At 41.1% G+C, this 25,021-nt stretch overlaps 1 protein-coding gene across 1 annotated transcript in view; it reads right to left on the bottom strand.

Moving 5' to 3' along the window:
• Positions 1-13,043: 13,043 nt before the first annotated feature.
• Positions 13,044-25,021, bottom strand: part of RCL1 (RNA terminal phosphate cyclase like 1) — a 32,428-nt gene continuing 20,450 nt past the window's right edge. The window contains exons 7-9 of the mRNA XM_042877492.1: positions 24,561-24,717; positions 18,592-18,695; positions 13,044-13,353 (exon numbers count right to left, since the gene is read on the bottom strand). Of these exons, the coding sequence (XP_042733426.1) occupies positions 13,203-13,353; positions 18,592-18,695; positions 24,561-24,717 (412 nt within the window). The 3' untranslated portion in view covers positions 13,044-13,202. The remainder of the gene's footprint in view (positions 13,354-18,591; positions 18,696-24,560; positions 24,718-25,021) is intronic.

Raw genomic sequence — 25,021 nt, 5'->3', positions numbered from 1 at the left:
TTATAGGATAAAACATCGCAAGCTGCCAAGAGTTGTGTGGATGTAAAAAGGAGGCAGGCAGGCAGTGGCAAGCAATCGTGCTATCTATAGAACTTTCTGAAAATGAATTTTGAAATAGAGTTCACTGATAGGAAGTGGCTTGTTATGAAAAGCACTGAAAGGTACTACAAATATTGTCACCGTGACACTCAGAATTTTGCTTAGTGCCAGGGAGAACAGATAACATATGCAGCACCGTACAGTGAGAAAACGCGTCAGTGGGAAAAGTCTGAGGTTCCTCAACAAAATCTGTGCACAGTACAAAATAAAATTAAATTATTAAAACTACAGTCTGAGTTGAAGGAGAAGACACAGACAGTACAAACACCAGCTTACAGTGTTCTCAGTGGATCTGCAGTTAAAACTCCTGGTGACTGCGACACAGATTCTTCTCTAGCCCATCACAGTAGGTCTCCATTGAGTTGTACAGACTCACTTTACTTCCTAATCAAGTTCAGCTTGTGTAGAGTTAACTTTTGTTTTGTTTTGTTTTCCCAATACTATCCTACCTTTTTAGTGGGATATCCTCTGTATTTAACTAGTGCTTAGCACAATGAGATGTGATTTTATTTGTGTTTTGGTTATAGAAATAGGATGTACTTATAGCAGTGAAGAACTAAAGTTGTGCCTTTTGGGGTCTACTTACAACCAGGAAAAAAATTAATACTAATAGAATTTCTCACTTAAAAATTTCTTGGAAGAAACAGTGGCTACAAATTTGCAAACCTCCTGTAATATAATTGTGGTGAACCAGGTTTGGAGGTTTGGGATTTTTTTCTTTTTTAATATATCCAAGCAGAATTACCTTAAATGTTTTTACACTGTTCAAACATGGAAAACAGCCCACTTTCCTTTTAAAAACTACATTTACTTCTTTCAAACAGGGCCACGAAGATGGTGAAGGGCCTGGAGCATCTCCCCTATGAGGAAAGGCTGAGTGAACTGGGTCTGTTCAGCCTTGAGAAAAGAAGACTGAGAGGGGACCTGATCCAGGTCTATAAATATCTAAGGTGTGGGGGGCAGAATGGCGAGGCCAGACTCTTTTCATTGGTGAGTGGAGACAGGACAAGGGGAAACGGCTGGAAATTGCAGCATAGGAAGTTCTGCACAAACATGCACAAGAACTTCTTTACAGTGAGGTGACGGAGCACTGGAACAGGCTGCCCAGGGAGGTGGTGGAGTCTCCTTCTTTGGAGATGTTCAAGACCTGCCTGGATGCCTACCTGTGCGACCTGCTGTAGGGAACCTGCTTTGGCAGGGGGGTTGGACTCGATGATCTCTGGAGGTCCCTTCCAACCCCTGCAATTCTGTGATTCTGTGATTAAGTACATATATTCTCATCCTGCACAGTGCTCAGGGGTGCATAATGACTCAAGTGGACTTGGGTCAGTTTGTGGAAAATAAATCTGTTATTTGAAATAGATACTTTCACATATGTACATGTTTTAGATATTTTTCATGTTTCAAGATATCTAATGGCAATTAAGTGGGAACTTCTCAACTATTCTGGAAATTAAGGCTTCTAGAACTTAAATGTTTACTAACTCATTAGATCTGGTTTTAAAATTCAACAAACTGAATCTATAATAAGATTCTTTTGCTTTGCATTATTACTGAATGTTAAGTTTCCTGGACTTTCTTGGCAGCACTTACCTGTGAAAGTCAGGAAACTCCAAAAGCTTCTGTTTATATAACTTCATTTCAGACAAATAGTAATTTCTCATCCTGTTTTTATTATTATTTAATCTGTTTCTGTAATTTAATCTGTTTTCACCAGTGTGACAGGATGTGAATATCATACATCTAGAAATTAAAGGGATAAAAAGCAATCAGATGAACTGGTGATAGTGAGGATAACTAAATTCTCCCACTGTTTACTATTGAAGTTGTGGAATTTTCTCTTAGGAGAGATCAAACTATTATTTTTTATCCCTGTTTTTTGTTTTGTTTTGTTTTGTTTTGCTTTTTGTTTTTTGGTTTCTTTTTGTTTTTAAGTTCTGTGTATAAGATACAATAACTAGGCTGCCTCAGTGCCATATGAAAGTTTAAGTCATAAAACTGAATCAGGTTCATCTTGTACTTTTTCCTAACTGCCTACGGTTTCCATATCAACCACCAGATACCTTGAAAATCAAGAACCTTTAACATAAGCACAATTATAAGGACAACAACCATTCATGAACTATTTCTAAATTTCTTTAAATTGCTTGCAGCAAGTTCAAGGTAAAACATGTAATTTGATTTCAGATGATTGATTTTTCTACTTGATGCTCCCATCTTAGCATTAGCAGAGCAAAACTACCCAATTTCACTTTTCTTTGTTCTCAGTATTACATCTAGTTGCAAGTACAAGGCAATAGCAAGTTGGGTTCACTGTCCTGGAAAAAACAAACAAACAAACAAACAAACAAAAACAACAAACAACAATGCACATAATTTAATTTAAATTCAGAAATTTATTTCAACTTGAAATAAAGTGCTGATTTTTCACAAGTGCTGAGTAAGAATCACTCACTCTTTATGAGATGCTTTGCTTTATCAATATTTCTGAAAAATTAGATCAGTGTGGAGGGTGTCTAAAAATCAGGGTTGGTATCAAATGCACATACTGTGACAAACTGCAACATCAAAACATTTTAGAGTAAAAATAAATTACACAAAAATTAAACATCTTTAACATAGGTGTTTTCCTTTTGAATTTTTTGGCCAGTTTCATTTAAGGCAGGCAGAACAGGTGTTAAATTTCCACAAGTTCTGTGGTATATTATGTTCTCACCCACTCACTGGACACCATCAGGCAATAAAGAATGGCATAGAGGGAAGGTAATAAGGAGAAAGTCAGACGTTGTAAAAATCCTAGCTTATGTGAGCTTCTGTTACATTTCAGAGACATAACCCACTGTATCTACCTTGGTTTTGATGTCTATGGAAGTGCCTATGACATCTAAATGGAGCAGGTAGGATGCTGGCAGTCAGTGAGGGGGCTTCTAATCTTTGAAAGGAGTTGATGCTCCCACACTCTTTACCACTGTGGGTCTGGGTGTTGTGTTCTCTGGACTCAGAAAGGTGCACAGCCAGTGACCTGGGCAAGCCAGTTTAAAGGAGAAAGGTCTGCTCCCCTACTCACCGCTGGAACAGACTTGTAGGATCACAGAACTGTTTGAGTTGGAAGAGGCTTTTGAAGGTCATCTAGTCTAACTCTCCTGCAATTAACTACATCTACAGCTAAATGAGGTTGCCCAGAGCCCCATCCAGCCTGACCTTGAATGTCTCCAAGGGCAGAGCGTGTACCACCTCTCAGGGCAACTCATTCCAGTCCCTTGCTATTCTTTTCCTGATACCAGTCTATATCTCCCTTCTTTTAGTTTGAAGCAGTTTCCCCTTGTCCTATCACACAGAACCTGCTAAAGATTCTGTTGTCTTCTTTCTTATTGCCCCCTTTAAGTAATGGAAGGCTGCTAGCAGGTCTTCCCAGAGCCTTTTCTTCTCCAGGCTGAACAGCCCCAGCTCTCTCAGCCTCGCCTCCTGAAGGAGTTACTCCATCTCTTGTATCATTTTTATGGCCCTCCTCTGGACACGCTCCAACAGGTCTATGTCTCTCCTGTCCTGAGGACTCCGCATACGGATGCAGTTCTCCAGGTGAGGCATCACTAGCACAGAGTAGTGGGGCAGGATCCCACTACTGACCTGCTGGCCATGCTTCCTTTGATGCAGCCTGGGATATTGTGGGCTTTCTGGGATGGGAGAGCACTCTGCTAGCTCATGTCCAGCTTGCCCTGCTTTAACTAATCAACTGTGGCATAAGGCTCTGCATACTTTTAATTATTAACTTTCCTTGCTTTTCTGGAGTTATTTTGGTACAAACAACAGCAAACTCTGTCCCTCTTCTTTTCCTTCTGCTTTAGACTTGATCTCCAGCCAACTGGCTGCTGTTTTATTTATTTATTTTTGTTTGTAATTAAAGTTACAAATCAGCATTCATTAGTTTTCATTTCTCATTTCCAAAGAATGGCACCCAGCTGCTATTGCACTGAAAAGCACTGGTTCCTCATTCTACCTTTTGTAGTATAATAGAAATGAGGCACATGTGCAAGCTCTCAGGAAAGGCACTTCTGGATCCAGAAATTGCTTCTACAAATTCCATTTCTTGGAGGATGGAAGATTTTTGAATGAGCAGTTCTGACAAGTATTCCATTGCATGAGACATGCACACAAAGCATAGGATTTTGCCTAGAGGCAGGGGCACTTCCCCCTGGCTGCTGGGCTTCCCGATGTGTCATCGGAGGAAATCTCATTACAGACTTTAAACAGAGACTACTTTTACATCATCTGATAGTGATAGGACAAGGGGAAATTATTTTAAACTCAAAGAGGTGAGATTTAGTTCAGCTGCTAGGAGGATATTCTTTACTCAGAGGGCAATGAAGCACTGGCACAGGCTGCCCAGAGAAGCTGTGGATAATGCCCCATCCCTGGAGGTGTTCAAGGCCAGGCTGAATGGGGCCCAGGGCAACCTGATCTAGTGGGTGGGAGTCCTGCCCATGGCAATATTTAGGGACTGAGTGAACTTCAATGTCCCTTCCTACCCAAGCCATTCCATTATTCTGTAATTATGAGGGATTATCAAATATCTGCGGAGGTAGCTGCATATGAGATATAGAAGCAGAGGCAGCACTCAGCTCTACTTGATCATTACAGGCAGCATTTCCCAAATACATAATTTCCACAGTGGAGCTTGTGTGAAGGACCAAACCAATTTCATGTGTTCTCCTAATTGCTTGGAAGAACAGAAGTAATCCTTGTCCACAGAAATTAAGGAAAGCTGCTTTTGCTGTGTGTTGAATGCCATATGCAGTGTGGAGCAGCATTGGGCCAGGTGCTCCCTGGACCAGATTAGCCACAGAAACGTGTTGGGGCACCTTCCTTCCCAGGGCAGGAGCTGGGACGCACAATGTCCCCCAGGGGAGAGCTGCCCCCTCTGAACTGATCCTGTCGTATTCTGGATTTCTGCTGTCCTGCATCCCCTGCTACTGCATAACTGAGTCGGACGGTAATGGAAAGCCCAGCAATATGGTTGGAGGCATTTTTGATAAGTAGAAAGAATATGCCATTACAATTGTGAAAACGTGAGTCAGTTTGTGTAGAAAAGATGATGCAGACGGTAACAGATATTCTATGGGCCTATCATTTACTTAATGATAGAGGAAGCAAGCTGAAAAGATTGCCAGGAAGGCTGCTTTTACTTGGAAACGTGATTTTTCTTCTTCCCCTCAAAAGTGAAACTAACGTATTATTCACTCTCACAGCTTGCTAAGCTCAATATTTGGCAGAACACACTAGCAGAAGTGGGTTGTCCTGAGGAGGGTGGTTGAGACATAGCTACTGAAATCCTTACCATCAGCATTTCTTGGTTTATGATGAACAAGTGCTGTGAAAATATTCTACCAAATGCTGCAAATTATTTTTAATCCCTGCAAAATGTTGCAGCAATATTCTAAAGTAGTTTTAATTATTTTAAATATAAGCAGATACTGGAAGCAGCAGCACACTTACGTTCTTTTATTTCATTGTGTCTTGCATCTTTGTGACTTTTTTTCCTTCTTTTTCCTTTTTTTTTTTTTTTTTTTAAAATTCTTCCTAATTCATATTCCTGCCCTGCTTCCTTTCAAAAGTAAAGAGCTGAAAAGTTATGTTGGTCCCCAGAATTCCTACTCATAAGCCAATATTTCTTCTCTATAGGAAATAGTGTTTCAAATAGCAGTGGTATGTACCTTAATGAAGACATAGTGTTAATGAGAGAAAACCCCACAACACTGCTAAGGAAACACAGCCCTAGGTATGCTTTCTTCACAGTGGGTCCCAAAAGAACTGAGTCTTTCATCTCATCTAAGTAAGTGAGCTAGATTTCAAGATTATCTCTTGTGCAACCTGTAGCTCCTGGACTTACTACGCCCAGTGTCAGTTTAGTAGTGTGATGTGCCACTGCTTTTAAAGGAGACTACACATCTCAGTGATAGCCTGAAAGAAATTTTTGATTTTTGCTAATTGGTAGTTTGCTTTTTTGTTCCACTTTAAATCTCAGGAGATTCATCTACGACTCACTTTTCCTCGTTTTTTTCTGATAAGGTTTTCTGATACCCAACCAGAAATATTTTAACTTTGAGGCCATTTATGGAGTGGGAACATAAGGGATCCAAGCATTCTCTAGCATTATAAGAACTGACCAAATGAAATAAGTACTTATTTTTAAACAGTAAGCAATTAAATGCTAGAACAAAATTATAAAAGCTGTGTAATGGAAATGCCTTGTCTCAGTTTTTCTGCTTAAGACTGGAGATCCTTCTGCACCTTATAATCTCTTTTGAAAGAGGAAGAACATACTAACATACAGGAGAGCCAGACTCTGTAATTAACAATGCATTCTTTGTTCTAAACTCTCTTTACTTCAAGATGACAAGCTTGCAAGGAGATTTCTGAGATGGAAGAGATGAGGAGAACCCTTTGTTTCCACATCAGATACGTTTAACCATACACAACTCAATGCATCTAGTAGCTTTTCCATTTTATAAACCCTGAATTAAAATCTCTGCAGTGAAGCAGATCAGTGAACAGCATTTTTAGAATTTAATTGCTGGACAAAAGAGGGGTATACCAGCTGGGTGAGTGGCCAGAGAGACAGCCTGCAGAGACATCCATGGAAATGCCAAGAGAAGGAGGTCTATCCAGCAACTCAAAACCCCACAATGGCATTGTGGAGGCTGTTTTTCCAGCTTGTGTGATGGAGAAACAGCCATGGAGGTAAAAGAAGCAGGAAGAGCAGTCTAATAGAGAAAGATAGCAGATAGTACGTAGGATGTACCATGGAGGAAATCCTTCTCAAGTAAAAGCAGCAGGGTTTAGTCTAAAAAAGAATCTAATATGGACAAAGATACACAAAGAAATCCTATGAATAAACCAAATCAAACCAACCAACCAAGAAAGAAGCAAGACCAAAGCAGTGTAAGAGCAGAAATAAGCCAGGGAGATTTAGGTTTGTAGAGACACAATCTGTTTGTATTGGTCATAAAGTGAAGAAAATATTGCACAGACTGAGAATCGGTAGATCTCAGGATTTTCTAGTTCAGCTCCCTGTGGAATGCAAGCCACTTCATTTTCATCTACATCAGACACAAAAGCATTTCTCCAAAATGCAGACTTTGAAACAGAAGGATAAATCTATAAAGCCAAGAATTTCATTACATGAAGATCAGCAATAGACCTATTTATATCTGTATACCAAATGCCCCAGGGAAACAACTGAAATAGTTCATTAATTAAAAATATTGTTCTTGCCTGGGGAAGACATAAGTTGGAGGAAAAACTAAGGATTTTACTGACGAGAGAATAGATGTGAAAACAAAAGTTTCAGTCAAATTCTTTCGTAGCAGATCCCTGAAAGTTGCGTCATTGGAGAAAATGCCATTGCCTAAACACAGTAAAATTCTACACAGAAAAATTCACTCAGGTGTTTCTGAATGGATAGCTCAACTCTTTTTGCTTAAACCTATGGGTCTGGAGAGACAGAAAAAGCAGTTAATAGGATTCTCTAGTTCCTTTAGCTGCTTGTTACATCTTTTCATGAACACCTCTTACCTCTAAATTTCAAGTCTTAAAGCCATTTACTTGTGATGTTTTTTTATATCTACAAGCCAAAATAGACTTCTTGTTTAAACTCAGAGCCAAGACAAGTTACAGAGAAGATAATTCTACAGGACATTGAAGATCAGTTAAAGAAGAGCTTTCTCTTCTCAGGCATGGTCAACATGGATTCATCAAAGAAAAGTCCTGCTTTGTAATTTCATCTCCTTTTATGAAAAGGTCACCCAATAAGTGGATAAAGGGAAAGCAGTGGATGTAATTGGATTTTAGTAAGGCTTTTGATGTCATCTCTCACAATATAACTCTAGACAGATTGTTATACTACGAGATAAACAAGTTCATGCTGTGGTGGATGACGAAGTGGCTGAACGGTACTGCGTAGCAGATGAATCAGGGTCAGACACAGGCATTGACTGTGAGTTGAGTGGCTGGAGCAGGAAGATCAACAAGAAGGGACGTGGGTCTTGAGGCTGCTGATGACACTGGGTTCAGCATAAGCCAGCAGTGCACCTCGGCACCAAGGGAGCAAAATTACATTTGGGGATGCATTAAACACAGTGTAGCCAGATGGTGAGAAGTAATTCTCCTATATTTAGCACTGCTTTAGCCTCACCTCAAATGTTGCGTGCACTTCTGGGGTCCAAAACATAAAAATGATATTAAGATACCTGAAAGCATCTTAAGATGGGGGGCAACACAGCTGGTAACAGTGCAGGAAGGTACGCTCTGTCAGAGAGGCTGAGGGCACTTGCACTGCCCAGCCTGGAGAACGAGAGGTACCTCAGTGCTCCCTGCAGCTCCATGAAGGAGGTGCCAGCTCTGCTTCTGGGAACCAAAGGCAGAACAGGAATAGCACAGAGCTGCCTGGGGAAGGTCATTAGGGGAAATTTCTTATGTGAGGGTAGTCAAACACTGGAGCAGCCTTCCTATGCCTGTCAGGGCTCAAAAGTCTTGATGATCTTTGCATTTCCCTTCCAGTGGCACTATTCTGAATTCTAAAAAAAAAAAAAAAAAGTTTATTCTTCATTTTTACTTTGAAACTGAAAATCAAGAAGAAAAACTATTGAGGCAGCTGCCAGTCTTCGTGTGAAAAGGTCAGGCCCAGATGTTGTAGCTTTAGACTGTCACTCTCCTGTTGAGTAAAAAGTTGCTAAGAAACTGTGATCTGTAGGCTGGTCTTCATAGATGTTCTATGTACCATGAAAAAATCCAGATCCTTTTAAATCAGATTTTCCTTACTTTGAATCTGTACATCGTTAGAACAAACTAGAACAAGATCTTGGTACTATTTCTCGGGAAAATTTGCTATTGACATCAAGGATTAAGAAACAGTATTTTTATTAACAACATGACAAGCATATTTCCAAACAAACAAATTATGTATTCTAGGCTCTCTTACTGAGTTCTGATTTATCAGAGATGTTTACTCAGAAAGTACATTACATACACAATGTAAGTTACAAAAAACAAGGTGAAAATAGTGGATAAGATACATGTGTTGTGAATTATGACATAGATTTTTACATTTGATGCTCCAGAACATTTCATAGCAGAAACCTTTTCCCTCAGATACACTCTGAATCTGTAGAGGCATTTCTAAATACAAACACATATGCAAACATTTAAGGAAACCCTACAAAATCAGGCATCTTCCGAGTGCTGAAACACAAAACAAGCTTTAAGATTTTTTTCTAATCTCTTTTCTACTTAAACTTTGGTAACATAAAAAATAAATAAATCAATATTTTGCATATTTTGACATAGACCCAACTTGCAGATATTCCATAGCAGACAGGAAAAATAGGTCAGGGTACTCATTTTGGTGAATATATATAGTAATTTCAGGAGAAAGATTACCACTCATACTTACATCTACTGCTACAGATATACTACCAATCATTCTAACAAACCTGTCTTACTGTAATGTCGTAAGTTATCAACTGCAATTACTGCTTGGGCATTGTGATGCTCTAACAGAGTGCATGACTTTACTTCATCACAATTCTGTACAATGATGTCACAGCAAAATCCAACACACACACTATTCCTTGCAGGACTGTCTTTTTTCCTTTCCATCTTTCAGGTTTACTAGGACCTAAACAGTAACTATAGAAGATGTCCCTTGCCCTTCCCATTCCCCTTCCCCTTCCCCTCCCCCTCCTCCTTGCTCTTCCCCTTGCCCTTCCCTTCCCTCCTTTTCTTTTTTGTTTATGGTTGCTTTGACACAGTAGTAGTCTTATTCTGTATTCCCTGGTTTCCAGACTAAGTAGAAATGATAGAATCATGGGGGTTGGGAGGGACCTCTGGAGATCACTGAGTGCAACTCTCCTGCTAAAACACTGTTCCCTACAGTAGGTTGCACAGGAAAGCTTCCAGGAGTGTCTTAAGTATCTCCAGAGGGGACTCCACAGATTCTTTGGACAGCTTGTTCCAGTGCTATGTTACCCTTCACAGTAAGTCTTCCATCCTTTTCTGCAGGCTGAACAGTCCTGAGTCTCTCAGTTCCAGGCTCCAACTCATCTTTGTAACCCTCTCCTGAATTGTCTCTAGAAATTCCCTACTGGACATAGTATTCCAGATGTTGCCACACCAGGACAGAGAATAAAAAGGGGCGGATCACCTCCCTTGACCTGCTGATCATACACTTCTTAATGCACACAAATGCATTATCAGACATGCAAAATGAATGTGTGGAGATGGTCATACAATATCAAAGAAAGAGCAAGAAGATTACATGTAAAATTATGCCTTCTGAAGGTTGGTACTTTTCCTTATTGCCTTTTTCCCTCCTGCTGCTGCCTCAAGGGCATGACAGAAAAAACTGGGAAGTGAATGTCAAAGCTTGCAAACAGCAGAAATACGTCTCAGTGGCTTGAAACAAAATCCATTAGACTCTTAATATCACCTGTGAGGTAAGGGAAGAAGAAAGAGAGTATCTGTGCTCTAGCAGTAACATAATCACAGTTTTGAAAATATTACCCAGGATAGTCATGTACCTACTGTTTTGGCCTTGCAACTCACTGTGTGCTTTCCCAGACATTTACTGCACTGGCTTCCAGCCACACACCTTCAAAAGTGCACTGGCTGGGACTGAAGCAATTTCACCTTCAGCATAATCTCTGCCACTCCAGAATCTGTTCTACAGCATCTTACCATGAATTTTCTCATGTAAACACAGAAGATACAGCAAAGTTACTATCCACCTCAGAAACCGAACAGCATTTAACAATACATATCACAAAAATGGAATTGGATACCACGTAAAAATCACATTTTTCAAATAGTTTTTGCATCAGACAGCAGTAGCCTTTCCTGTTAGACAAGTTGAAAGAAAAAGATTCTCCACATAATGACTTGCTCTAATACTTTTCTGTCAAAACATTTCTCTGAGCTTCTTCACCTTGTCCTGTGCAGTTAAAATGCATGTTACAAAATACTTCTATTAACTAGTTCCTTCCCACAGCTATATTCCCTATGGTCCATCCTTATGGTATTTTGCAAGCAGAAAATTTTCCAATCACAGCTGAACAAGTATCATCAGAATAGTTTATCTAAAAGCACAAACTGGATTGACAAATAGCTCAAGGAGTACAAAACTGTTCTGATACAGATGATCAAGTTCAAGTCCTAAGGTTTTTAAACCTACCACAATGGACTGAGATTAAAAATGTATCTCCTCGTAATATCCTTTCCACAAAGTCTGTGTTGATAAAGAACATGAATGGTTTCTTTGTTAGAAATCAATTTTCTGTAAAATTGACCTGTCCCATTGTCCCGTTGCATATGGGATCAGTCCAAAACAGATGGGAATAGTCAAAACAGGTGTTAATCACCATTCTGCCTGTAAACAAACAGATCTTATCTATAGTATACTTATATCGTAAGTATTTTTCACACAACATAAAGATCAAATAATTTTTAAGGAAGCTCTTAGCTAAACTTCTTTTGGAATTGTTCCTGTTTCTCCAGAGACTGGCTGTTCTGGAAGACTTCTTCCTGTTATACACGTGTTTTTCTGTGTAAAGCAACCAGCAACTCTGAGTTATAGCTAGCAGTCTGTTGTGAAGCTATGCAATCTAGTTGTTTTCTCTCAGCAGGGCTGAGGTTTAGCAGCCTAACTTCAACACTGAGGTTTAGTTAAGCATGGGTAATTTTATGACATTTACTTTACTGCTAAGGGTACCTGGGCTCTTAGCAGTACTGCTACCTGGGTAACACATCGCCCTTTCTATGCTTGGTACAATGAACATTTGGAAATGCTGTCACAATTTCAAAAGCTAAGAGCTTTCAAAGTTTAACTGGAATACAGCTTTTTGCTTTTGAAGCTGTGACAGTACTTCCTAATGTATATTTAGATTTATTTCAGAAATCTGAGCTGTGCTGTAAAATTTTACCTTTAATTAACATAGGCTTTAAACATTCATTCTGGTAACTACTCATCTCACCTTTGTACATTTCATTTTTTGGATCAGTGGGTCCCCATATTTAGCATAACTTTTATCTGGAGAGTTTCCAGCTTTCTATTGTGCAGGTAACAATGGGAAGCAAGGCAAGAAATTATTCTTTGCCCAGAGACTTTTTTTCTGCAATAATTTGAAAAATAAAAAATAGTTGAAGAACACTAATTAGCTTTTTCCTGAATTACTTGGGATTTGCTGCAAAAAAATTTTGGAAGGTACTAAGTGGTAAAAATGGCCCGACCTCCAACACTTCCCTAAACTGTTCTTTCCACATAACACTTCAAAATAGCCACTTATCATTTGAAGTGCCATCTCACAGGTCTGAGAAAAACTTCATTGGTTTCTGAAGAGGAAGAAAACCTTGTTTAGGACAAAATATTTTCAAAATATGCTTAGATAGGTTGTAAAAAAAGAAAGGCATACAGTACAAAAATGATGTATGGCCTCCAGTAGTTCATAAAGCACTGTTCAAATATATTATATTAAAAAAAAAAAATCAAAGTTCTTGTTCAGTTCAATGAAAACTTTTCATATTATAGAGGTCATACCCACTTCAGCGGCACTGGATAGAATTTTTAAGATCATTGTAGCACAGTCACTGGTACTTGCTCTATAAGAATATCACCTTCTAACACAGTTTTGTTTTATTCCACACTGAGTATAATATGAAATCAAGCATAAACCTCTTTCCTTCTGTAAAGAGCTCAGTATTAACTTCATCAGGTTTGCACTGAATCTATTAAAAAATTTTTATTGGGTAAGAATTTACATTCTGATAGGAACTTCCAGCACCTGTCAATTCAAAAAGTGGTCATCCACTATAATCCCTCTTTTAAAATGATGCAGGTGCACAAAATGTGTCATTTCATGCAGAGCAGTAACGCATCTTCAAAAAGAACACAGGTCTAAACAGCCTGAAATAATTTTATTGTTTACATGACGTAAGATTGAGTACCTCTGCACTGGTTTTCCTGGTGCCAGAATAAGTACAGGGGAAGACACTTTTTATCAAATTTTTGCAATGTTTTCTGATATCTCATTTTGGAAAGTTTGCAGATAAGCTTCTTATCTTATTGCTTTACTAAGGTTGGAAAATCCAGTGCCAACACATGTCATTAAGACTTTCTCCCCGCCCTTGCATTCTTCTTCAGGGGACTTCATTTCAATTTTAAACATGATCTGGAAGAAGCTTCTCAGGTGTCGCAGAAACTCAATTCTGAGGAAGAGAAAACAACAGAATTTAAGAAACAAAACAAAAAGCACAACATCAGTAACTACTAATGTCAATTCCAATGAGCACAATAAGCATAAGAATATTGCTTTGTACAGAGAAACAAGCCCACAGGCTCCAAAATTTTTTCTCACTTGCACTGCTGCTAGTGACCCCTACTGAAAACACCATGTACTCGGCTCTTGTGAGGCCCCATCTGGAGTACTGTGTCCAGGTGTGGAGCCCTCAGTACAAGAAAGACATTGAGATTTTGGAAAGGGTCCAGAGGAGGGCGACTAAGATGATCAGGGGGCTGGAGCACCTCCCCTATGAGGACAGGCTGAGGGAGTTGGGCTTGTTCAGCCTGGAGAAGAGAAGGCTGCGGGGTGACCTCATTGCAGCCTATCAATACCTGAAGGGAACCTACACCCAGGAGGGGAGTAAACTCTTCAAAAGGGCTGATAACAGCAGGACTAGGGGAAATGGATCCAAGTTGAAGGAGGGAAGATTTAGGCTGGATGTTAGGGGGAAGTTCTTTACAAGGAGAGTGGTTAGGCCCTGGAACGGGCTGCCCAGGGAGGTTGTGGATGCCCCGTCCTTGGACGTGTTTAAGGCCAGGTTGGACGGGGTCCTGGGCAACCTGATCTGAATGTGTATGTTTGGTGGCCCTGCTAGGCAGGGGGGTTGGAACTACATGATCCTTGGGGTCCCTTCCAACCCGGGTGATTCTGTGATTCTGTGATTCTGTGATACTCTGTATGGGAGAGTATAGTAATCTGTATAGTAATCTGCAGAGAGGGACAGAATGCCTGGTAACAGCAAGACAAAATGCCTGGTAACAGCAAGACAAAAAAGACAAAATAAGGAAAGAAAACGAGGAGAGAAAGAACAGGCGTACACAGGCAAGGTCACTTAGTCACAACACTGACTGTACATTAGGGTCCTAAGAACACCGTACCGACCTGCAGTAAAATATCTCTCCCAAAGTTTAAAGCAGAAACAAAAAATTAAATAGAGATAGCTAAGAGTTTGGCCTTGGGGACATACTTTTAGGCTTCATAGTGAGGTGACTGATGCTCTGTGCCTGTTGATGTTCAAGAGGCGTTTGGATAATGCCCTTTCACTTTTGGTTTGCCTTGAAGTGATCAGGCAGTTGGACTGACAATCTCTGTGAGTCCCTTCCAACTGAACTAATCTATCCTATTTTCTCCTGATTTTCAAGAGCAGGAAGCAATTTCCTGTAATTTCAGAATGAGAGGCACGAAGAGACTAAGTAGGTACAGTTCAGATTTTTTTCTGTCAGAGAAGAGTCTGACAGAAAAAAAATAGCAACACTCCTAAGAAAAAAAAATACAATAAAACAAAACCTAACTGAACCAAACAAAATAAAAATCCAAGAAAACACTCCGACTTTAGACTAAGATTAGCCTTTGAAGAAAAAGAATGTGCACATCCAGTCCACACATCTATATAGTTGGCAAACTGCAAAAAGCTTCTGCTTTGCATGCTAACAGCATAATCACAAGCTGATCACTTACATCATGACATCAAATCAAGAAAAAGTACCCACAAAATGGGAAGCAGGAGACCAAGGGCAGAGCAGAGTCCCCAGAGCAACATCACACAGCTCCTGGCACCTTATATACATAGAAATCCAGGAGCCACTAAACACAGAGCACAGTAGGTGCTGCAGAATCAGGAACTGTGTTACCCACTTGAGTTCTACTCTTGCACATAGATGTATGTGTGGGAGAAGAGAGAAACAGCAGGAGCCAGGCAAACAGGCTAGTGTCACTGACACTGGTCTGTGCTTGGTGATTTGCTGCTGAAGCAATCAGCTGAATACCTCTGTAGGGTGAATGTGGGCAGGTGGATCCCCCTGCTATGTACAACTTCTCACTCCATCCTGCTGGGCTAGTGACCAGCCTTCACATAAGCACTAGCTCTCACTTCTCCTGAATGTGTTAACAGTTTTAAGGAATAAATGAAAACTGCCTTTTCTTCCATGCCTCCTCAACTCCAAAGGGAGGCTGTAAGTAGGCAAATGGGCATACACTGGCAAAAATGCGTCAGCAAAGCTGACAGGCAACAAGCTCTGTATCAGCCTCCTCGCTAGCTGGGCCCATTCCCAGAGCTCTGGCAGTGTGACAAGCAAACAGACAAGCCCAAAACAGCAGGAACACAGAACTGAACAGCAAGGATACAGAATAAACTGCGTAAGTGCCAAGGGCAGCACAGAAGCGGAGGACCTCTCTTCCTACGTTTGTAGACTATTGTTGCTCTGCCTCTACTTCTGGATAGAGTGAAAAAGCAAAAGCCCCCGGGTAAATAAAATAGGCTTAAAGGAACGGGAGAGGGGGAGGCTGCATGGAGATCAGACAGGAGAATTTGTAAGCAGTGGGAAACATGAGGAAAAACAGGAGAAAAAGAGGGGGAAGAAACAGATGACAAAATGAAGCAGAAGGTAGGCTGCTATTAGCTTGAGGCTGATAAAGGTGTGGGCAGGTCTACATCCTGAATAATAGGCAGCTGCATCAAACACACATGAGCCAAATGGAGGAGTGACAGAGGGAGTGAGCAGTATAGCAGTTTTATCTTGTTGGAGTCTTTATTCTGTTAAGCTGAAGGACAGTTAACAGAACCATACCGGAGATCTTCCTCAGCGCCAGACTCCTTGGAATTAACAACCACCGTATTACAATTACATATATATAGAAAAGTAAGCTTGCAGAAGTGCTCTCTTATCCCAGAAGCCTACTGAGCAGCATAATCACTTCATGTGTTCTAGCTTGCTGTCAGGGCACAGCGACCAGCTCGTTAATCACCACTTGAGAAGACCTGGCTGCCAACAAGGCCTGCTTTGTTCCTTTACCCCAAACACATAGCAGCGCAAGTGGGAGCTCACACATGGCACACATCAGCGACACGAGAGTGCCAGAGCAGACCCTGCAGGGCCTGGCCTGAGGCCTCTGCTCCATTGGAGCATCTGGTCCCAGCCAATGGAGAGGGAGGGGGTGGGAGGGGAGTAGAGGAGACCCCAGCCCGCGCCGAGGAGGGTGACAAAAAAGTGAAATAGCACGGGTTGCAGCCGCCCCCTCCCCTCTGGCTGACGCTTGCAGAGCGCTGTGCAGGCAGCTCTGGGTCAGCTCAACGTGGCGGTGGGCAGCGCTCGCAAGCAGACCTAGCCCAGCCGAGGGGCCACAGCGGGAGGTGGCTGTCACCTGTTTGCTGCCAGGTGAGCCCTCCCTTGGGCCGCGGCTGCTTTTCTTCCTCCCTGTCTCACTGCCTGTGCCCAGCTCTGTCTGGTTTTTCCCCGCTAGTTTGGTGCCCTGCACACCACAGCTTGCGAGCAGTTCTCAGATGCAGTTTGTGGGGACTTTCATGCTGAAGCACATGTGCCTTTTTCCTCCCTGAGGCTTTACAAGCTGGCAGCAGTGCTTTCCCATTGCTGTCCTCTGTGTGCACCCTCGTCCACACACATTCATCTGCATGCAGACCAGACCAAACTGCAAAGCCCTCATTTCATGCCAGATTTAAGATTTGTTACCATGCACCCTTGGTGAGATAGCAACACCATGAGCACTCAGAATTATGGGCAGCTCAACAGACAAGCACTGTGAAATCTGCAATATAACGCAAGAGGCTGGTGATCCTCCCCTGGGCAGTCCTGTTCCTAGCATAGCTTCCACATTAGCAATGGCTCTGAGGGAAATGCACAAACGTGGAAGATATCTTCTTGTTCTGGTGGGCGTATTCCAGAGCGTCATATCCCCCTAACAGAGTTTTAATTCATCAGCTGAACTGTCACATTTAGGCTACATTGTGCTAGACAGGGAACTCAACTATATATGTCTTATAAACAGCTTTGGAACCTGCAAGGTTTAAGTGTTAAATGCCGAGACATCATAGCTCTGACAAAGGGAAGAAGGGATTAGGACGACAGCAGCATAATTCAATTAAAAAACTTGTGCATTTGATGAGCTGCTTGAGGGCCAGGTTTCCCAACCCTTTACCAGCTGCCTTAGTGAGGGCATGAGGGTGCTCCAGAGTTGCGTGATTTCTTGTGGCACATGATACTCCAGAATGTCTGCTGCTGACCTTCATCTCTGCCATGCACTCCTAGCCTGGTGGAAGTGACAATCCACCCATTTGAAATCAGTCTGCTTACAAAATAAAGTGGTGTGCTCACACAACTTGTATCAAGGAGAAAAAAAAAAGGCTGAATGATGCAAGTCATCACTCTGTTTCACATGCTTAATTATGTACTTCTTTGATGCCTTTCACTTGGATACTTACTTCACACAGGATTACTTCACTCTTGTGCAAAAGGAGGCTTACCTGCTCCCTCGCCCCCTCCCCAAAAAAATCTGATGAATGTTGTTACCCAGGTCTAAGAGACTGGGTATTTAAATTGAAGTTAGGCAATTTCTAGATCTCATGTGATGGCACCACCATTCTTCAGTTATCACAGTACTGTACCTTTCACGTATACAGCACCGGTACCATGATAACCGAAAAAGGACAGTTCATAGTCTTATTGTTTGATGCCATTGTCAAATAAGCTACCTTTCTTTCATCTTGCTTAATGGAAAACTGCCCAGTTTCTACGAATAGCTATGACCAAGTCAGTCTTCTAGAATAAATGAAATTTTTGGTATTGGATGTCTCTTACCTACCCCATGTTTCAACTAACTGTGAGAAATTTATTCCTCCGAATCCTTCTAGCGACAGACAAATCTTTAATAAAATTCAAGATTAAAGGGCATCACAGAAATCCACTACCTCACAGGACTAACGCTTTAGGGCTGCACATAGCTCCAGAAACTGAACTCTTGAGCTGTCTCCTTGAGACAGTTACAGCTTTAGTATTTGGCAAGCCATTCAAAACAGGCCATTTAATGTCCCAGCTACAGAGAGATCTCTAGGAAAACAAGGTAGTGTATGCTAGGCAACAAAAGGTAACTGATGTACACATACAAGACCAAGAATCCACAATAAACTTCATCTCTGGAATTTTAATTGCTTCAGAATCAGGAAGAATACAAAACGGTAAGGAAATAATATTTTAATCTGTGTTTACACTGGGTAACTTACACTACCTGTCTCATTTTAAGACAAATACAAGTTGTTCTACTCACAGCCACAGACAACATCTTTCATACAGAAAAAATAGCTGTGTGATATAGAATTAAAAAAGACTAAGTAAATAAAATGAGAAAAAAATAAAAATAAAAAACAACTTACGTGTATGGAGACAGGGGTCCTAACAGGACTTTGGAAACATCTTGTTGTCCAAGGGTCATGAGCAGCAGAGCAAGGCTCTGGTTTGTTGAATCAACACAACCTCCCTGTAAACCAAAATGTTTTAATAATTAATCTCTATACAAACCAGAAATTGAGATGGAAGGAGAGAGTAATAGAAAGGAAAAATATACTCAAAAAGTTGAATTACCGCTCTCAGTTTTCAAGGGTTGAAAATATAAAAATCTAGATTTTGTAACAATAACAAATTCATTTCACTTGTCAGGCTGGGAAAGAAATATAGCTAAACCAAAATCCAGCAACAATGGCAAAACAAAGAACTCTCTCATCTCTCCCTGTTCTGTTTAAGCATTACAAAACTGAAGCATGTTTCTGAACTTTAGTAGACAACTTTTAAGCAAAAGGATGACATGAACTTCTGTATTTCACTTGTTGCAGATCCAAAGCCTCAATGCAGTCTGTGAATACTGTCTTACTGAATTAAAACTAATCCTAAGCCCACTGAACATGTTGTCTGGAGAAAGCAAAACTACAGAGACTGCTAACTGGCAGTCAGCTTTGTGAGCAAAGCACAAACTTAATTTTTTAAGAAATGAAACTATTCAAAACAGGAAATTTTTTTGAATTTGGAATTCCAAATAAATTTTGGGATTGACTAAGAAAACACAATGATGTGACAACTTGAACACAGTGAAAAGGCAGAAAAAAGGACTATTCCAGTGAGAGATACTGATAGCAATTTTCAAGATGGTTTTACTTCAGTATGACAAGTCTCACTGTTCTTTGAAAATAAAATTCAACACTTTGAATCACACAGTTGTTGATATAAAAAAGGGTTGTAAAAGTCCTTTAAGATCTTTCTTATCTCTCAGCTAAACCTCTACTGCTGCAACTTAAGGATGTTCCCTTATGTTCTAGTAGTTGTCACTTAAGAAAAGAGACGAGCACCAACTTCACAGCAGCCTTCTCTCAGATAGCTGCAGAGTGATAAAGTCCCTCCAGCTTCTTCATATCCAAACTCAACAACCCCAGTTTTGTCAGCCGTTCCTTGTATGTCTTGTTTTCTAGTCCCTGCACCAGCTTAGTTACCTTTCTCTGAATGCATTCCAATGACTTGACATCCTTCTTTTACTGAGGGACCCAAAACCAAACAATGAACTAGTGGCTCAGTCTCCCCTGTGCTGTGTACAAGGGAACAGTCACCTCACAGAATGCCCTGGGTTGGAAGCGACCTTCAAGATCCAACCTTGCAGTGGACAGGGCTGCCACTCATTAGATCAGATTGCCCAGGGCCCCACACAGCCTGGCCTTGAATGCCTTCAGGAATGGGGCATCCACAGCTTCTCTGGGCAGCTTGTATCAATGCCTCTCCACCCTCTGAGTGAAGAATCTCCTAACACCTAACCTAAATCTCTTCTCTTTCATTTTAAAGCCATTCCCCCCCTTTGTCTATCACGATCAGACTGCAGGCCAGACTGCCATTGGCCTTCTTAACTTTCAGCAGTGTACACTGCTGGCTCATATTTTTCTCTGCAGGCAGACAGCTCTGGTGCAGTTGCATTCCACACTAAAGCAAGGAACTGACTGTGCCTATTCAGGGCAACCGAATTCCTGTCAGGGAGAAGCTGCCAGACACAACTGCCTCCCATGTAGCCATGTAGCAGCAGTTGTGGGGGCAGGGCCAAGAGCAGCAGCATCATACCCTGAAATTAGAAAAGCAGCCTGCAGGGAGCACAGCTCCCAGGAGTGCTGAACGCAGTGGGCAAACAGAGCATGGTGCAGCATTTAACACAGGCAGGGCAGACTACTCCTCCCCAGTCAGGGGATTGGCTCGCCTATCAGCTGCCTCTCAGACAACAAATCTTGCGCCACTACACAGAAAGCTCCTGCCTAAAAGAATGCGGCTACCCAGACTGAGTGCCTGCCCAGAAAATATGTCTGTTCTGGTCTCTGGTTGCAGGGAGCGCCTGAGCCTGCTGCTGCATCCGCAGGGTGGCAGAGATACCACTTGTGTGAGGCGTGAGCCTATGGGTGATCTGCTCAGCACAGGGGCAGGAGCCCAAGGAGGAGGTGGAGAGATTGAAGAGCATCAGGGAGCGTAAAGAGGATAGAGACTCCCTAGTCCAGTTCACCCCTCTGATTATTACTCCTTACTGATAGTTCAGGCTGGCAACAATGAAGTCACTGAGAGCCTGAGAGCTGTCAAAAGTGACTTCAGGGGGGAGAGGCAGTTTAGTAGACAGAGTAGGAGTAGAGGTAGTGTCTTCCTGTATGCCTTCAGGGGCAAGGAGGAAACCAGGAAAGGACCAGGAAAATCCACCTCATAAATACATGGCTGAGAGGTTGGTAACACCACAGGAATTTTGGCTTTTTTGACCATGAGGCGGTTTACTCTGTACCTGGCCTGATGGCTCCTGATGATGTCCGCCTAGGTCACGAGGAAAAGAATTCTGTCCCAGGGTCTGTCTGTGCTCATGGACAGGGCTTTTAATGTGATTTGAAGAGAGAAGGGGATAATGGCGAAGAAAGAGGTAGACCAACATTTTACACAGTCTGATGGCGATAGGACAAGGTAGAATGGCTTTAACTGTAAGAAGCTAGATTTAGGTTAGATGTTAGGAAGAAATGTTTTACTTAAGAAGATGTTGAGGCACTGGAAGAGGCTGTCCAGAGAGGCTGTGGATGCTCTGTCTCTGGAGGTGTTCAAGATAGGTTGGATGGGATCCTTAGCAGCCTGGTCTATTGGTTGGCAAACCTGTCAGGGCAGTTGAAACTGGATGACCTTTTAAGTTCCCTTGTACCTATGCCATTTTATGATTCCGTGTTCAGTCGGCTGCCAACCTCTAGGTTCTCTTCTATTGCTTTCATAGTCTCCGTTGCTGCAACGAGTTAGCCATCCCTACTATTATGCATTAGCAATGCATCGCCACATGACCATTCCCATGTAAGCAATTATCATACAGGGAAATTAAGTGATTTTCTTGAAATCTAATGCTGACAGAACAGTAACATGTCAAATGAAACAGAAAGAAATACCACTCCTGATGAGGCAATCTTTTAGCTCTCAATCTGCTGTTTACTTGAGATCAAAAAAAAAAAAAACAAAAAAACCCCCAAAAACAACAAACCCAAAGCAAAAACACTACCACTAGAAATGGGATAGACAAAGTCAGAATCGAAGTACTGACTTTATTCCAAAACTGCTGGCACTCATTACAAACCTAGGATGCAGCTACTAGCTTGTTAATTCAGTTTATGGCAGGTTCTCCATTATTGTTGGAGACAACAGAATCAGATCCAAGATATAATTAGAGACATATACATAAATGCAGAAATGCTGCAGCATAAGTATCACTGTCTACATGCAGAAGCACAAACAACTGGATCATTGACAAAAGTGTGTTTGAGGAGGATTATTCTTCCAAGCTTATAGTACTGGTAACACTATAAGATAAGGTTGTTTTTTTTCTCTTACACATGAGGTACATACATGCATGCTTTAATCAACCCTGAGGTGTATTATTTGTTAGGTGAGGTGCAGAACAATTTTTAGAAAGAAGCTGAGACTTGTCACATCGAAGTATGACTGTCTTGAAAATTAGCATTTAGTTAAACATTTCATTGATATTAGCTCTAGCTGCATAAAACAACCACCTTACCCCTTCTGCCCTCCCAAGCTCCCATAGCAATTCAACCTTTCCTCAAAGAAGAGCTCAGAGTTCAACTGCTTCTACATCTAGCCCTATTTCTCCTGATCACAAGTTATACAGGCATTCAACTCTCTTCTAGCTTTTCCTGGCCTCTCAAGGCAAGAAAGGAGGCCTTCTTTATTGATCTTCTACAATTAAACTTGGGTAAGAAATACACACAGATCTGTAAAGACAATGCTATCTGTAAAGACAATTCCATGTTCCTCCTTCAGGTCTGTTGTAATTAGCAATGTGCCACTTACTGTTAGTCAATTGGCTCTGAAATCCTTTCATCTACAAAGGTATATTACAAAAGCAAGAATCATATATGCCCTTTTCAACTTCTTTTTTAATGCTTAGCAAAAGGAGCAATTTAGCAATTCACATAGCAAAGCTCAAGTCCTTAGGTTTCCTACATGGTAAAGTTCACATAATAGCAAGCATTAAGCAAGCACTTTAAGAGATGCCTCTGAGCCCTTTTAAGCAGGACTGAATTCCAACAGTTTTGTGGGTGATTCTGACAACTAAAATCCTCTGCAGAGAATCATCTTCATTACTACTGGGATGCCCTTTTCTGATAAGCCTTCTAGCCCCCAGAGTGTCTACAGGCAAAGACACAGCTGGAGCAACAGTCTCATTCAGTTCACATGCAATCTAAGCAAAGAAAGGGAGAGCAGTTTTCCCTCAAGCATTCAGAGAGTACCAATGTTAAGAGAACGGGACTTAAGGACTGCTTGTTCACAGCAGCCTGTTCTCCCATGCATTTTCCTCCCAACTTCACTGTTTTACCATACGCTATCTACGCAAAACACAGCAAACAAAAGAAAGAAATCCCCAAACAGTATCCTAAAACAAGCAAACACAGCACACTTTGCAATGAGTGGGGTCAACACTGGATCAAACTGACCCAAGCTTGGAAAAAAAAAAAGAAAATAGAATAAAATGAATGAGCAATCCCAATTTTTCTAATTCCTGGCTAACACTCTGTTAGAGTGTGTATCATACACAAAGTCATAGGTTCAAGTTATATTTTGAAAATTACAAAATGAACCCCACAATATTGCTTATGACAGGCAGCAGGGATTTCATGAGTACTGAGTAAGAGCTAAACAGTCCAGTAGATAAGCAGTACAATAGCCCTTACTTTTCACCATGAGATGCTGCAGTGGAGGACAACAAACAGTCCACAAACTGTTCAGCAGTTGTCACTTACTTCTGTAATGGCCCACACAGCATAGAGCCTCCCAGAATGCCAACTGTTCCATAGCAGGGCACAGCTAACCTCATTCACTGAGAATCTAATTTTCAAGGACACTGAAACCTCATGCCCCATCACTTCACTGTGCAAAGACCTGCCTGACCCTGTTTGTGCCTCAAACACCTTTTCCTAATTGACTACACTACCTAAAACAGAATCACACTAATGGCATTTTTAATACTTTGTAAGGCCCTATCTCTTTATTCTAGTTCAGAGCAATTACATTTTTTTGGGGTACCATTTGTAGATGGCTGCCTCCTAAAAACTATATGTGGTTTGTCGGTACTAACAGCTGCTTACTTTGACATCTATGGCAATACACAACAAAAGCAGATATGTTCTTTATTGGATCAGAAACTCACTAATTGCTAATTCTGACTGAGTGCCAGGCATCCACTAGAAGTCTTGCCACAGATGAAAACAAACACTGTAATAAAAAAAATCATGCTGTGGGAAACTGTGATGCAGATAAGACTCCTAAGCCAATACTGTCTTAGTTTCAACAAACCATTCTGTTCCTTATATCACAAACAGACCTCAGCACATTTGAACTTTGTTAATGCTGCAATAAAATGGCTAGCATTGAAACCAGCTGCTTTTTCCCTCCCTTTCCTTCCTCTTTCTCACATTTTCTCCCACTCACAATGCTTCAATTCCACCACTAGCTCAATAGCTCTCTTCTATGGTTAAAAGTGAAAAAAACCACACGAAGCAAACTGAATTCTATTGCAAACAGAAGGCAATGAAAACAAAATTTTTTTCTGCTATGATCCACAGTAAAATAACATGGACACAGGAAATAACATGACAGAATAAATCATTATATCATTAAATGAACCATTTATAAAGCACTCCCACTGGTATCAAGAATGCATTGGCACCATTGGAAGATTTTTCTGTCTGGATCTCAGCCTGAGCGAATCCTGAAATCACCTATTCCTTCAACAATATATAACTGCCTTCTTCCCTTTCAGCTGTACATGCAAAACACGTTGGCCACTTACCCTGTATATCTCCTCAAGCAACAGCTTAGCACAATTCTGTCCAAGTTCCTCAGGAAGCACAGCTGCTCCCTGGCCCTGAGGGTTTGAGGCTAACTCAGCACTGAGAATAGTGCCATTGATGGTTTCTGCAATAAGGCATATGCCAAAACCTGGAGATCTGAAAGAAAAACACATTGGATATAACAACAAAATTAAATAACAAACCAAGAAGAAATATCAAGGTTGTCCTCAAGTTGCGAAGAGCTCCACTCATTGGACATTATGGGGAATCTGAACTTGCTGACAAAATTCCCATTCTAGACTTTTCATCTGCCTTGGAAAAAACATTAACAGTATCTAAAAGCTAAATCTACTATCACTAGTCCCAGATAGACTGTGCTGGATATTTCTGGTTCAAACTCTTAAAAAAAAAAAAAAAGAAAAGAAAAGAAAAGAAAAGAAAAGAAAAGAAAAGAAAAGAA

Source organism: Lagopus leucura, unplaced genomic scaffold (assembly GCF_019238085.1).
Source record: "Lagopus leucura isolate 7727_CA_CO unplaced genomic scaffold, USGS_WTPT01 Super-Scaffold_100018, whole genome shotgun sequence".
Classification (NCBI taxonomy): domain Eukaryota; kingdom Metazoa; phylum Chordata; class Aves; order Galliformes; family Phasianidae; genus Lagopus; species Lagopus leucura.
The sequence above is the reverse complement of the archived record's forward strand: the minus strand, read 5'-3'. Positions and strand labels throughout refer to the sequence as shown.